Source organism: Pyxicephalus adspersus, chromosome 8 (genome assembly GCF_032062135.1).
Source record: "Pyxicephalus adspersus chromosome 8, UCB_Pads_2.0, whole genome shotgun sequence".
NCBI lineage: Eukaryota > Metazoa > Chordata > Amphibia > Anura > Pyxicephalidae > Pyxicephalus > Pyxicephalus adspersus.
Window position 1 is genome coordinate 43995355 of NC_092865.1, and position 15150 is coordinate 44010504.

The 15150-nt window shown below is 40.0% G+C and overlaps 1 protein-coding gene across 13 annotated transcripts in view; it reads left to right on the forward strand.

The window, feature by feature from the left end:
* The window catches only part of LOC140336854 (plasma membrane calcium-transporting ATPase 2), an 82278-nt gene extending 74247 nt beyond the window's left edge, over nucleotides 1-8031 (forward strand). For 9 of the 13 annotated variants that reach the window (XM_072420246.1, XM_072420249.1, XM_072420258.1 and 6 more), the window contains one exon: nucleotides 3572-8031. In XM_072420246.1, coding sequence (XP_072276347.1) covers nucleotides 3572-3883 — 312 coding nt within the window. In that variant the 3' untranslated portion in view covers nucleotides 3884-8031. Of the gene's footprint in view, nucleotides 1-625; nucleotides 681-3571 lie in introns of all 13 variants that reach the window. The other 4 variants (XM_072420251.1, XM_072420256.1, XM_072420257.1 and 1 more) reach the window with 2 other exon arrangements.
* The last annotated feature ends 7119 nt before the right edge of the window (nucleotides 8032-15150 follow it).

The window sequence follows — 15150 nt, forward strand, 5'->3', positions numbered from 1 at the left end:
CAGTATGATGGGATCACTGTACACCCATCCTCTACCTCATACCAGTATGATGAGATCACTGTACATGCATCCTTTACCTCATACCAGTATGATGAGATCATTGTACACCCACCCGCTACCTCATACCAGTATGATGAGATCACTGTACACCCATCATTTACCTAATACCAGTATGACAGGATCACTGTACACCCATCCTTTACCTCATACCAGTATGATGAGATCACTGGACACCCATCATTGAGATCACTGGACACCCATCATTTACCTAATACCAGTATGACAGGATCACTGTACACCCATCCTTTACCTCATACCAGTATGATGAGATCACTGTACACCCTTCCTCCACTCCACACATACGCTCCATTATTAGTCCATTCATTTTTTGGGACATGGGACAGAGCAAACTGAATAAAAGACTTTATGTATTTAGTGAACTATCCCACTCCCAAATCACCGAGCATTCCTCCATGCAGTTGGCATCTCTTGGGAATGTTTGAACATTTTTTAGTGTCATTGCTAGTCATAAAAGGTCATTGAAATGAGCCAACATACTGCAGTAAAATAATTTCTTGTTTTCTACTCTCTGCCTAAACCTTTCCACTCTGTTTGTCTTTCTCAGAGGGCTAGAAAACACTGGACCAAAGGTTTAGCAAGAGAGAGTGAATAATAAAAAGGTTGTGAGTCTTTATCCTTAAACCTGAATTTAATATGACTTCCAATTATTATGAGTTACACAGGTTTCGACTTGCCGAAGCCAGGGTAACACTTCGAGTATATGCCCAAAAACTGCCAGCGATGCACCCATAATATGTTTTGGTCTAAGGCACCGATGGACTGTCATGCCATGTTCTATATAGGTACATAAATGGAAGTGAAAGAGTACTGGTACTAGGCATTGTATGTATGGTAAGGTCTGGAGTTATGGGATGGAACTAGAAAATGCTGCCTCTTGCAGGGGTGACAAATAGTATATTCAGACGTATCTGGATGTTCCAGTGCAATGAGTCTTAAACACAGCACACACCCCACTACCATGTCCCACGCAGGACAAACAATGGTTTACTGCTTGGCATTTTGTATCCATCTTTACAAGCTAATCACAAAGATGGTAAAGATTGTGCCCAACAAATGACCCTTTATCTTCTAGTTGTACGTGTAGTCATTGTGGTCTTTGTTGTTTCCTAAAAAGGTATAAGGGACATATATATATGACATACACATGACCAGTCATTTTAGCAGCACGTTCCAGTGACTGCTACATTAGTGTTAAGAATAAACCCCCTGGGATCTCTGATGGTGCCAGGCAAGTAACTTCTGTCTGTCACTGTTTTATTGATATGTCCCTTGTCTCCGTACCTTCTATCATGACCCACTAATTCACAAACATACTGATTCTTTATAGGTGTAAGGACATCACCAAACATACGGTGCCTCTTGTATGAGTCAATGTAGCTAACCACTAACTTGTACAATCTATGATGCAAAGTGAATGTATTTCTTTCTCCAGCACTGTCAGTATTACCAGTCTAACTTACAGGGCTGGCAGCGGAAATTGGATGAAGAGCTTTTTATAACTATTTGTTCCAGCTGTCGGCGAAGAAGAGAATTGTGTGTAGCAGAATATTATGATCCATGTCTGTCTTGTAGCATCTATGTCCCCAGAAGTTTATTTTTTGTCTTTGTGCTGTTGTCTTTGCTCCCATTAGTACAGGGGCTTGTCTTTCCTTGTCTGTCAGTCTCACTGTTCTTCCCTCAGTGTCTGTTTTTCAGGCAAATAGCTCTTCAGGTTTTCAGTTGTAAGCAGTGTTAGATATGATGTGGTCTTTTGCCTATGGACTTTTTTATGACTCTTTCTTAGGTTTGGATACACTTGAAAAGTATAAGCTGCTTATCCTGTCCTGTGTGTGGGCTCCTCATTAGTTTTCAGTACAGTTTTGGCAAAGATATTGAATCTTCTGATACAACCTGTATAGCTATTCCCTGCATCGGACAGCCCATATTTAAGGGTAGGGAATTGCTTAGTGTCTTGATGCCAGTTTTTGGCTTGCTATTCCGAGTCTTCTAGAACATATTCACAGTGAGTGGATGTTATACTTTTTAGAGTTCAATACTCAGGAACCAAGGTAGACCTTGTGGGAAAACATCTTCTGTTTAAAATTTAGAAAAAAGAGTGCTGGAGGGAAATGTTGGGCCTATACTCAAGTGTTTACCTTTTGTGCATGAGAAAACGAAAAAAGTGAAGTTATACATCAAACATTCATTGTTTCACATTACCAGGCCTCCACATCCTAGCTGTGCTGTGCCAGTCCTTTGTGTTAGTGATAAGTGTGACCCTTCTGTATGCTGTGGCATGTATTTGTTCCTTGTCTGCTTGTGGCTGCTGTGCTTTTTTGTTTGCATTTGACTCCATGTATCCAAAGTCTTCCTTACTGCTTTGTAGGATGTCACTTTACAGGTAGAATAAGGATCCTAGATGTATGAAACTCCTCTGGACATTACAAGCATTCTGAGAATCTCTCATAAGAGTATAGGCTGCAACAACCCACCAAAAGTTTGAACCACTTTATGATTTACCAGATCATATCCTAAATCATACCAACACCTCTTGGGGTCACCATCTTAGACTCTTCTTTAGCTTTTTTGTTGCTTTGGACCTCATTGATTTTCCTATCACCTCCTGTTCCAAGGACAAAGCTAACACTTAGACAGGAAGTGAGGGTAAATCACTTTGACAGTCATGTAGACAAAAAATGAACTAGATGCAATGCTTTCCCACATAGCTGTTGTGTTCTAAATGGTTGGATTCTCTCCTCACTTACAGCCCCAATAACAATTCTGTCACCATGGCAGGAAGTGGGGAATCCACCAACACATGCAAACAGACATACAAATTTGACTAAAGGTGCCAAGCCTTCCCCAATTTCCTTTTTTTTCTTGGATAAAACATGTTTATTTTCAAGGGAAAGCACATTTTCACAAAGAGCCATTATACAATATTGGCCTGGTATATTGCTGGGGATATTGGGGGAAAAATATTAGATATCCTTGTTTACTGATTGCTTGGAGCTGTCAGGCTTTTAACGTTTCCCCTATTGTCCATGTATCCTGGACTCATCAGCTGTGCCAGTGTTGTTGTATGCTTTTCCTGTCTGCAGTGTTACTACTCTGTTATCTTTTATTTTTTGGTTGTTCAATTTGTAAAATGTTTATCATGGCCATGCATCACTAACACTACCCCAACAAAATTCCAGCTTCTTCTATTTAGTATTTATCACAGAGAAACTAATAGTGGCCTATGATGGACTTCAAGATTTCCAATATTTTAGACCAAACAAAATGACACATGAAAGCACAACACTGCGCTGCCTTGTCCTCTTGTTGAATTGAACCTGGTGATATTTTGAACTTGTGCTGCTTGTTCCCTCCTTTTCTAATAGCTGCTGTGTGCCATGTAAGGGGCGTCCTTTGACTCCAACCTTTCCATTCATAATGTAGAAGCAACAGGTCTTTCCAGTGCTGTCTGTCTCATGTTTTTTTCTTTTTTCTCCTGACTTGCTTCCCATAGATCCGCGTCGTGAAGGCATTCCGTAGCTCTCTCTATGAAGGTTTAGAAAAACCAGACTCTCGAACTTCCATTCACAACTTCATGACCCATCCAGAATTTAAGATAGAAGATTCTCAGCCTCACATCCCTCTAATTGATGACACAGATCTGGAGGAAGATCCTGCCCTGAAACAAAACTCTAGCCAGCCCCCTTCACCAAACAAGAACAACAATGCGGTTGACAGCGGGATAAACCTCACTACAGAGACCAGCAAATCAGCTACCTCTTCCAGCCCAGGGAGCCCCATACACAGCCTGGAGACATCCCTTTAGCTGGAGATGGCACTGCTTCCTTATCACCAAAAACAAGGAATACTTGTGTCTGGCTCAGTAAGATGTTTTCACAATTGGAGGCCGGCAGAGAAAGCTCTGTGTCCAAGCAGTGCTGGCAGTGAGAATGTGGCAGGTTTTTCATGATGGCCTGATGCTGCTGCCTCTGGAAAAAAAGAAAGACAAACTTGGTAAAAAAGACACTATCCAACCATGTTCCTGCATGAATGTACACTAACAATCCCTCCTTATACTGCTTCGATTTTTTACATACACTTCTGGGACTTTCCTGGCACAGGGACATGAAAAACAAGAAAGAAAAAGAATTTCTCCAGACAACAGTATTTATCTGGTAAATGACACATGAGCCACAAAACTGCTAACAAGCAAAGACCTTGTGCTCAGAACTTTCTAATCAAATGCTATTTTTTGAAGTTGCAAAGCTCAACTTGCACAGGGGATTTTACAGCACCCAAAATGACAGAGGAACATATACAAAACTTTGCTGTAGGAGAGGTGTGTGTGTGTTTGTGTGTGTGTGTGCGCGTGTATGTACAATATATATATATATATATATATATATATATATATATATGTATATGATGTATGTATAAACCCCTTCCCATGAGCCAGAGGAAAACAAGTACATTGGCATATCTCTATAGCCGGGGGGTACAATACCCCACCCTTCCATACATTTTTATGTCTCTAACTCGAATTAAATATGTGTATAAACCCTTTATGCATGCATATGAGAAAGGGAAAACATTGTTCCCTTATGAGAAAATATGAGGTTAAAAGAAAAAAAAAGACAAAAAAAAAAATTATAATACTGCAAGCAGGTGCACGAAAAGTTTATGTCTATTTTCTATATACCGTGTGTAGTGGAGAACATGCACAAAGCATTCCACCCACTGGACCGTTTCCATGACTGTGCAATGTGGCTGGATAATTGCTTGATCAGACCAGCCAAGACCCACGTCGACATGGCACATCTGCCATGGAACTAGGACAAAGAATAGATATTATCGTAAAAACATTGATTGTTTTTAACATTTTTTCCCTATATGGGGTTACAATAGCAATAATTCCCTTTGTGTCTGACCACCAAGGTTCTTACCTTGATGGGCTGCTACTACAACATATTATTTATTTGCTTCTGTAAAAGCTACAACTTGTTTTATTACATTCATTGTCTTTAGAAACCCGAGACAGACGCCCTCAGAGAACACAATACTTTGGCAGGTTGCCTTATTTCAGCCTCAACTATTTCTTATAGTGGTTTATGTCCTGGAAGATGAATGTAAGTTTACAATGAAGACACAAAGGAGAAAAGAAACATTAGGAGGAAGTGATGTGAAATCACAGTAACATTGTGAGCTATCAGTCTCTTGTAGTAATATATTGTATCCCTAAAGTTAATTTCCTACAATTGATGAGGATAGGAAACCTCAAAGACGGAGCCCTTTACAGCAGAAAGGTCTGTTAAGAGCACCTGTCATGCTGGGAGATATGAAGACCTGCAGCATGACATTGGGGTACATAGAATTCCGTTTATGTGCAATAAGCACCTGTTGGGGCACTCAGCCACTGACAAGGCACGCCTTAACACATACTCATTATGTTTATGTCTCATATAGTTTTACTGAACTGTGTTATGTAAGAACGTAAAGATTTCTATTCTCTTATAATTAGCAGTGTTGAAAATGAAGTACGGGTATATGGAAGACAGGAGAAATCAAATATTTTATGGTTATAATTACATAAAATACTGAGAACTCCCAATCATATTGTGTAGAGAAATCACTGAATGCAGATTACTGGATGCCACTGAGAAGGAACAATATGGATTAGTTGCCTAATCCAGTAAAAATCTGCTTAAAAGAAAAAACACATACACATATAAAATAGCCATATTTTTGTAATAATGATGAGACAGATCAAGCTAAAACTTTGGGGTTAATCTAGAGAATTAGGAAGAAGAAGAAAGCAGAAAATGAATAATATGTCACATAAATGGAAGTTTTATTTTTTAACATGTAAAGAAAATTAATCTCCAATAAAGCAGAAACTTCATGCTGAAAATATAAAAGTAGAAAAAAATCCCAAACTTCTAAGTTGCTTTCTTTTATGTTTTTCTCTCCCCCAATGTAAATGGCAAGAATGAATTATTACCTTCTGCATAGTTTATACCATAACAATGGATTATTTTCCTGATCAGGAAAATCCCCCTATAAAATATTTACATTTTACAAGAAAACCGGAAAGCAAATTGGAGCATTTGATTCATTGATATTGATGAAAAAAAAGATAATTGGAAAGAAAATTATACATGAACCCAATGGAATCCCAATCACATTTATTAGAATATCAATGTAAATTTTTGCCATTTCATTGGAATTATTTACCAGAATGGTATCTGTTTCAATGAGCACAGTGCATATGAGCCAAGCAAGGCAGGTAAAATTTAAGGAATTTGCAGTCATTTGGAGTCACAATGTTTTACTAAACCCCCAAATCAAGAGAAACAAAAATCTAACTAGCCCTCAAGTTTCGAACACTCCAGCACTCAGATGTCTCATAATAACAATCATGATGGGCATTTATATCAAAGTGTCTCAAGAAAGAACTGTTCTTGCTGCCCAAAGTAACACTCCAGATACTAATGGCTCCCTCAGACATTCCAGACCTTGGTGGTTTTGCCAAATTCACAGCTGTAGATTTCTTTGATGAGGCTGAGGACAGCAGCTTCTGCCTATTGACTTTCCAATTCAAAGTGAAATACCAGAAACAGCAAACATGAAATACCAAGGTAATCACATCAAAGTATTTTGTACTTCTGATTTGTGGATGATGATTTGAATTTGATTTATAAACAAGGTGAAACCTGACCTGTTGTATCACAACTGCCATTCAAATCATGTATCAGAGCAATAAATATGCCTGTCGGTCATCTCTTGGACTGCACAAGCCATGCCCTCGATTTCCAGGCCGCTCCCAACGATTTTAGGACATAGCAGTTAATATGTACATAGTGTGACTGCATGCATCATATTTTATAGCAAACAGCTGAATGAGCACACGGCCTGGCTACACTACATGAATGCCATTCAACATGTAGAAGCGTGAAAACATTTATGAGCTGCCATTCAGAAACCGTTCTAAGGCTAGAAACAAGATTAGGATATTTTCCGACCAAAAATGATAAAAGTCCAGAGAACAGATACGGGTTTCCGGAGACAGCTATTTCTTGCACACAGTGGTGCACTGCATACTTTTAGTTTGTGGTAAGGAAGATTTATCACTAGCGATTGCTTTCTGTATCTTTGTCCCTTTCTACAAAATGTTTGCACGCGTAATCACAGTCTAAAGAATACAGCTCCCCGATGTGAGTGGCGTTCAGGAAATGGAATTAATGTGTATTTTTCAAAAGCTTGTTATAACACAAATGTGCTTTCTACATTCTGTACTTAGCAGCATGGGAGATGTGAACAAATAGGCAAAAAATATAAATATATAAAAAAAGATAAATAAATATATATATATATATATAAAAAATACAATTGTCCATTCGGTAAACAATTTCCTCTATTCTAAAAGAAAAAAGACTGCTTTACTGTTTAAATTTTTTTATTTAGCAGTGAGGGAGAAAATCTTTTGGTTCACCCATTTTTACATACTTTTTTTAAATCTAGATAATACTAATTGTAAATAAAACCGTTATGTCTATGTTCATTTAATACTATGCAAAAGGTTATGCTGTATCGCTGTTCCTCCTCCTGCAGTGTGATACTGGAATGTTTGTGGTTTCAAACAAGCAAAATTAAAAAAACAAAAAAAAACAAAAAGCAAAAAAAGCAAAAATGACCAATGTAAATGATTTTATAATGAGGACACAGTGATGCCGAGCTTCTACTCTTGCTGCTCTGATTGTCTTTTTGGATGACTCATGGCAGGGGCACAAGTGGAAACATTTAAGCATTGAAAAAAAAAATAAAATAACATTAAAAAAAAATAAATAAATTCACAAAGCAGCATGAACCTGGTGGTCCGGAGTCACTATTATTATCTCCTTGTATTGTGTCACACACACTGCTGGTATAGCAGCATGTTCATATATTGTGCAATAAACATTGATTCAGAAGAGGAAATTGTTCCCATAGTTCTCAGTAATTCTGGATCCTTATTATTCCAGAACTTTTATTCATTTTATTGGTGTTGCTTGAACATGTTCAGTTCTGGAGCTGTTTGGTCAAACATCTCAAAGATTGGGTATGGGCCTAGACTGAATCTAAACACAAATATTGCTTGGCGAAAATGCAACCAGATGTATCAAAATGTCATGGAAAGACCACCAAATGTCTCTGGAACAAAGGGGGAAATGTGTACAATGGTAGGGAGGGCATGGAAAGACCACCAAATGTCTCAGGAAAAGGGTGGAATTGTGTACAATGGTGGGGAGGGCATGGGAAAACCAGCAAATGTCTCTGGAACAAGGGGGGAAATGTGTACAATGGTGGGGAAAGACCACCAAATGTCTCTGGAACAAAGGGGTAAATGTGTACAATGGTGGGGAGGGCATGGAAAGACCACCAAATGTCTCTGGAACAAAGGGGGAAATTTGTACAATGGTAGGGAGAGGGCATAGACAGACCGACCACCAAATGTCTAAGGAACAAAGCAGGGAAATTTGACAATGGCAGAGAGGGCATGGAAAGACCACCAAATGTCTAAGGAACAAAGGGGGGGAATTTGACAATGGTGGGGAGGACATGGAAAGACCACCAAATGTCTAAGGAACAAAGGGGAATTTGACAATGGTGGGGAGGACATGGAAAGACTACCAAATGTCTCTGGAACAAGGGGTGAAATTTGTACAATGGTGGGGAGGGACGATTTCCATGACTTGGGGGAGCAACATGGGAAATACTTAATTCACAGCCATCTAAGGTCCCTAAATCTAGTTTACGGTATTGCAGAATTACAAGGGGTCATTTATGGGTTAGACAAGCTGTTTAAATTTACTTCACATTAGACATGTGTCACTGTAACCATAAATTTGAGTTTTAGGCTTCTGCATTGAATGTCAGTTGGTGAACATTGACTGGAGCTGTGCTGGGATGTGAAAACACCTTTCCAGCAGGGAAGACAAGCACCTTTAGCATGTGTCCAAGCCTTGTGTCCATCTTGGATACTAAATAATTGATTTGATCTTTACTTTTGAGGCTGAAGATATCCAAGCTGAAGCTACAATACTTATTGACCATTGTTGCTAAGTGTGAACTGTGGGTATCAGCTGCGCCTAGGTCTGTACACTACTTCCCGTGCAACGTAACGGATGGTGGTGATGCTGCTGCTTCCTGTTTGTCAGCCATGGGTGGTGGAGCTGTTACTGTTAGCAGATAGAAAGTTTGTGGATACGCAGTTTAAGTTTGATTTTCCTCCCCTCTGCAGAAAGGACTTCTGATAGTCCAACCTTGTGGCAGGGGGTGGCCATCCAGTATTAATATTTTGATGCGCCCTAAGCATGTGGGTCAGGCAGCACAAGTGTGTCCTTTGTTTCCTTGATTCACATATAATGGCTGGGGATGGAATGTCCCTGGCAGCCTCCTTCCTGCCCCCTCATGACTTAAGGTGCGTACACACTTCCAATTTTTATCGTTCAAAACGAACGACGAACGAAAGACGAACGATCGATTGGGCAAAAATCGTTCGTAAAAAAAGTAACCAACGACGCCGACGAACGAGGAAAGTCGTTGGAAACGAACGACCGGACCGGCGGATCGGATTGGACGACGATCGTTGAACATCGTTCGTGTGTACGATCGTTCGTTGATCGTCCATGGTCTGAGCATGCGTGATGAACGAACGTCCGTTCACTTTCCTGTCGTGCACATAGTTCCTCTATCGCTCAAACGATCGTATCTAATGTGTGTACAATATCTACGAACGATCGTGTCGTTATCTCTATGTGCAGGATCGGTGCTATACGATCGTTCGTAGATATCGTGCAGGATCGTTCGTCGTTCGTTTTCCAACGATAATAATTGGAAGTGTGTACGTAGCTTTAGGCTTAGTCTCACAGTAGGTGTCAGGAGGTGGCACCATTTTTTCTGCAATGCCCGCACACACTGACACAACTTGCTCTTCCTCCCATGGATGGTCCTTCTCCTCCAAGGAATTGAAGGGATGGAATGTTTTCATCCTCATCCTCTCCTTGTTGGGGGCCCTCCAGCAGCAGCCGCAAAAAAGAGGTGAACTAGTCCTGATATTGTACTTTAAAGATTGCTGGATCTGACAGGGTAGAGGAAGCCGATTAACTTCTCACTGGAAATTGGAGGATCTGTGTATAGTGGTGGTTTGAGTTGACCTGTGCTGGGTCATCATCACAATATGTTTAATGGGTTTCAGGTGTCTGAATTGGGCAGAACCACATCAGGCATACCAGAACTCCTGCAGTCTGTGAAGAGCACCATCTGCTGGTGGCCATAAATAATGCACAAAAGATTATTTAATAGAAAAAGACCTATGTCAAAACTACAAAACACTTTAACCTGATAAAAGGGGAGAAATGATATACAGCCTGGGTACAATTATTTTATTGGCAGTCAAAGCAATTTCCCATAATCTCAGGTAAAAATACCGACCTATATTTGACCTACCGTATATAAAGTTTCCCATTTACAACTTTACAGAATTTGGTAAAAAAATTGCTAAACCAGGGAGAATTCCCAAAATGTATGGAGGGGGGACCACTGGGGACATGTGGCATCTCCAGCAACATACAGGTTTCCATTTCTGCAGAACTTTATACCACATGAAGATAACTTTGCAATGCTTTTCTTAGTAAATGATACAAATAGGGAATTTGGAAGCCTTACCACATTTCCATGGGATTGTAATGTCGGTGGATAGGACTTTAGACCATTTGTGCATACAATTATGAAATATAAGGTTATCCAAAGAAGGAGGGGTCAGAATTTTATACAGGTATAAATGAGATGGGATTGGTTTCTCCTGAGGAACATATTCAATGCTTTATTGGTTGGTAATAACGAACCAGAAACATGAGGGGATCCTATGCTTTGCATAGGGTGGGACCTGGAACTTGGCTCCATAATATGTCTCAGTTGGAAGATTTCTCCATGTTGTCACAATACATGTTGAGTGTTCAATCTATAGGATTTAGGTGACCAAATAAAGCTGATATTGTCTTTCTGTAGGAAGCGAAGGGTACCTGCTTTTTATATGGTCTGTGTGGGGGAGTTTACATTTTGATACAGACATACAAAAAGGAAACTTTCCAGGTTCCCTGAATTGAAGGGTCCCCAGCCCCTCCCAGGTCCACTCACGGTTGCACCAGAGAATTAGAGGCAGACCAAGTTGTAACTGAAGCTGGCATAATGAAAAGGAATGAGCAATCTTTAGGGTGAATTCATGGTTGGCCAGAACTCTACCAGTAACATTACATAACATTTGGCAGGGCCCTGTGTTTGAGCTTTCTCAGCCTCTGATTGGCTAGATTCACAGACATAAACCCTGGATAATTGATTTATTGCTTGCTTATCTCCCCACAAGGATCATTCACAGTAAGTTGTCCTGGACACGGTGTACCATCAATTTTTTTGCATCAAGATCGCTCACATGCATGGGTAGAAGGATCTAGATAGACCCCTGAGGATGGCACTGAGAATATAGTGGACTCCTCATTAACAGTGCATTTAACAAATCTCACCCACGGTTGTATGGGAAATCCAGTGATTATGAAAAACCAACCAATGAGGAGACACTTGTAGAGCTTGTAATGGATTAGACTTTTTAATGCAGTATTTGCGGCCTCTTGTTTCCATTGATGACGTCTATATTCAATATAAAATATAAAATGATATTATACATGCACACATACATATACATGTGGAGGCTCCTAATATACACAGGTGGAACACCCACATACAACCTACTATTCTGATGCTTTGAATGAAACCCAACACATCTGCCCCCCATCAACTCTTTCCATCACATTCATACAAGGCCTGGATCCTTCAGAACTTTAGGATAGAATTCACATTTCAAGACAATCCAGCATCACAATAAAGAGCAACAAGCACACATTGAGATATGATTTCTGCAATTTGTGTAGAAGCTGCTGGTTGTTGTCCATTATTTCTGGTTTCTTGCATTGTATATAAATGTGGGTTTACATTTGGGGGGCGGGTTAGAAATTTTCATTTGCTGGTTCAACCATGTTTTCCCCCATTTTTGTTTCATTCATTTTCCTTTCAAATTTGCCCCTTCCCTCAGCTTCCCCCAATTTTCCTTATTCCCGGTGCATTTGTGGGTGTTCAGCACGTGGGGAGTTTATTTTGAATCTGGACACCTCCTTTTAAAAAAGGAACCCTGAGATATCTACTCCCTGAACCTGGGAATGAGTGCAGGGGTTTTTAACACTTTCCAAGAAAGGGTTAAAATATCCCTTAAAATAAACAGAAAAAAATCATTTTTTATTCTTTTTTATTCCTTTTTTTTTACTTCCCTTACCATTTCCCCTTTCTGATCACAACTTTCTCACCTTCAACCTATCTACATCTTGACCCCTTTGTCTATCTAACCCCCGACCTTGGCACAACAATCACACCAAACCATCTACAAAAAACTACTCGTGCAGTTGAGCTCACATGGAGGAAATCTGTCCTCAGCACTGACTTCATGGACTACAAAGCCAGACTACAACACTTTAACACTGCAACTACTATTACCAAGCAAAATAATTTCTCTGCTGTCATATCCTCTTAAGCTTCCAACCCACGCAATGTCAACAATTGACTCCCTCCTAAACCCCACACAACTACCTTCTCTGCCCAAGACATGGCCACTTACTAAAATGCGAGGGTGTTTTAAACCCTTCGTGACTAAACAAACATTGACCACATCCCAATTCAAAATAGGTACATTTAGCTCTCTGAATGAGGTAATCCAAAGCTTTTACGTGTTTTGCAGAAACTATGTCCGGTTCCTCAGGAAGAGGAGATCTACAACTATGACAATAATTGATATTATAAAATTTCCACATGTTCACTTATTAAATCACATTTTCTTGTCTCAAGAAAATATTTAAACATGATTAAATTGCTCAACAAGAAAAACATTAGAGAAGCAAATTAATCAAAAATGGACTTACATCCATGTGCTGGTAAGCACCTGTAAGCTCTTCTCTCATTGACTGTAAAACAGGACACAGCAGGAGTGAGGCAAAAGGCAGATAAGCCTCCTCCCCTTGGAGTAATTTTAGTTGTTCAAAGTTAGAAGGAGAGGGGAAGATATATATTAAAATTTTATAATTGATAACTTTGTTTTAATTTTTATTTCCAGGTTTTTTTTCTATTCCCCTTTTAAACCTTTAAAAAACATTAATTATTCACCCTTACTGGTCATTATTAGTTTCCATCATTCCCATTTATTATACTAAGAAGTCAATAGCTATCATTTAGCATTTAGCTAAAATTGTCAAAATCAGATCTGATGTCTCAGCTCACTGTGCTACTCCAACAATATCCACCCCTTCCATCACCGGCCTCCCTAAGCCTTGTTATTGTGGATGAAGTCTCCTCTCTTCTCCCTTCATCTCCTTCTACCGTACTACCTGTCAACTTGACCCAATTCCCTCTGATCTACTCCATGCCCATTCCTCCACCCTGGTACCCACACTAACCCCAACTATTTAACCTTTCCTACATGCAATTATTCCCCCTATCTTGAACAAACCCCTCACTAGACCTCTCCCTGCCTTCTAGTTACTGCCCTATCTCCTTTCTTCCATATGTTTCCAAACTTCTGGGGCTCCTTGTCTATAAAAGACTCACCGATTACCTGAGCAGCAACTCTCCTGAACAACAACTTTACCCTCTCCAGTCCAACTTTCAAGCTTCCCATTCCACCAATACAGCCCTTACTAAAGTGGCCAATGACCTTAACAGAGCCAAGTCACATGACAACTTTTCCCTTCTCTGTCTCCTAGATCTTTCCTATGATTTTACCCCCTTCTAATCTAAATCATGAACTCCATTGGTATCAGTGACATTGCTCTCTCTTTGTTTGCTTCTTATCTGTCTGACCGCTCCTTTCAAGTTTCTTTCAATGGTAATTCCTCCTCTCCCACTCTCCTCCCTGTTGGTGTTCCTCAAGGGTCAGACCTTGGACCGGTTCTCTTTTCTCTGAACACCTCCTCCTCTCGCGGTAGTCTCATATCCTCCTTTGGTTTACAGTACCATCTGTATGCTGATGACACTAAAATCTATCTGTCCCTCCCAACTTGCCTCCTTCAGTCCTGGATAAGGTTTCATGCTGCCTGACTTGGTGTCACCTTCGATTCTGCCCTCCTATTTACCCCCCATACTTGGAACATCTGCAGTTTCTGTCACTGTTTCTGATGTTACCTGCGCAACATCTCCAAAATCCGCCCCTACCTGACCCTCCCTCCTATCGTGTGATACTTCCCCCACCTCCTAGATTGTAAGCTTTTCCGGGCAGGGTCCTCTCCTCCTGTGTCACTGTCTGTATCTGTCTGTCATTTGCAACACCTATTTAATGTACAGCGCTGTGTAATATGTTGGCGCTATACAAACACTATTTATTATTATTATTTATTAGTATGTGAAATACTATTCATTATTTCCATATCTTTTCATTGTGATGGGCCAAGCAGAATTACAGTTCTGCAAGGCAATGTCCCTTCCGCAATAAAACCTACTTACCTGCCTGTTCATGAAACCGCTGAGCTGTTCCCTGCACATCATTTGTATTACTTGTCCCTTCTGCTATAAAGGACCTGGCCTGGATAGAAAATGTTACCAATAGTTCTGCTTTAAGGACTAACTGCACCATGACAGGGACGGAAGCTGCTTTCTAAATAACATAAAAAAACTTTGTTTAATCTAAGTTTTAACAATGAAAGTTGTGAAATTCAAAAATGGTTCCACAACTCACCTGTGACAACATAAAATTACTTATCACAAAGCGGGTGATACAGAACAAGTTTCTCTCTCATTTCTTTACATCTGGGGCTGCAGGTTAAAGGAATCCTAAGCTGCCATTGCAACTAAAGATGTGCAGGTACCTAAGGAGTCACAGCACCATGGCAGAACATTTCTAGAACAGAGAACACAGGAGAGGACCCCAGGATAATACAGTGATGGCTTCATGGTAGAAAATAAATCCAGGACTGGACATAGAGAAGACCCTGATATAATGCACCATATACACAGGGGGGGGGG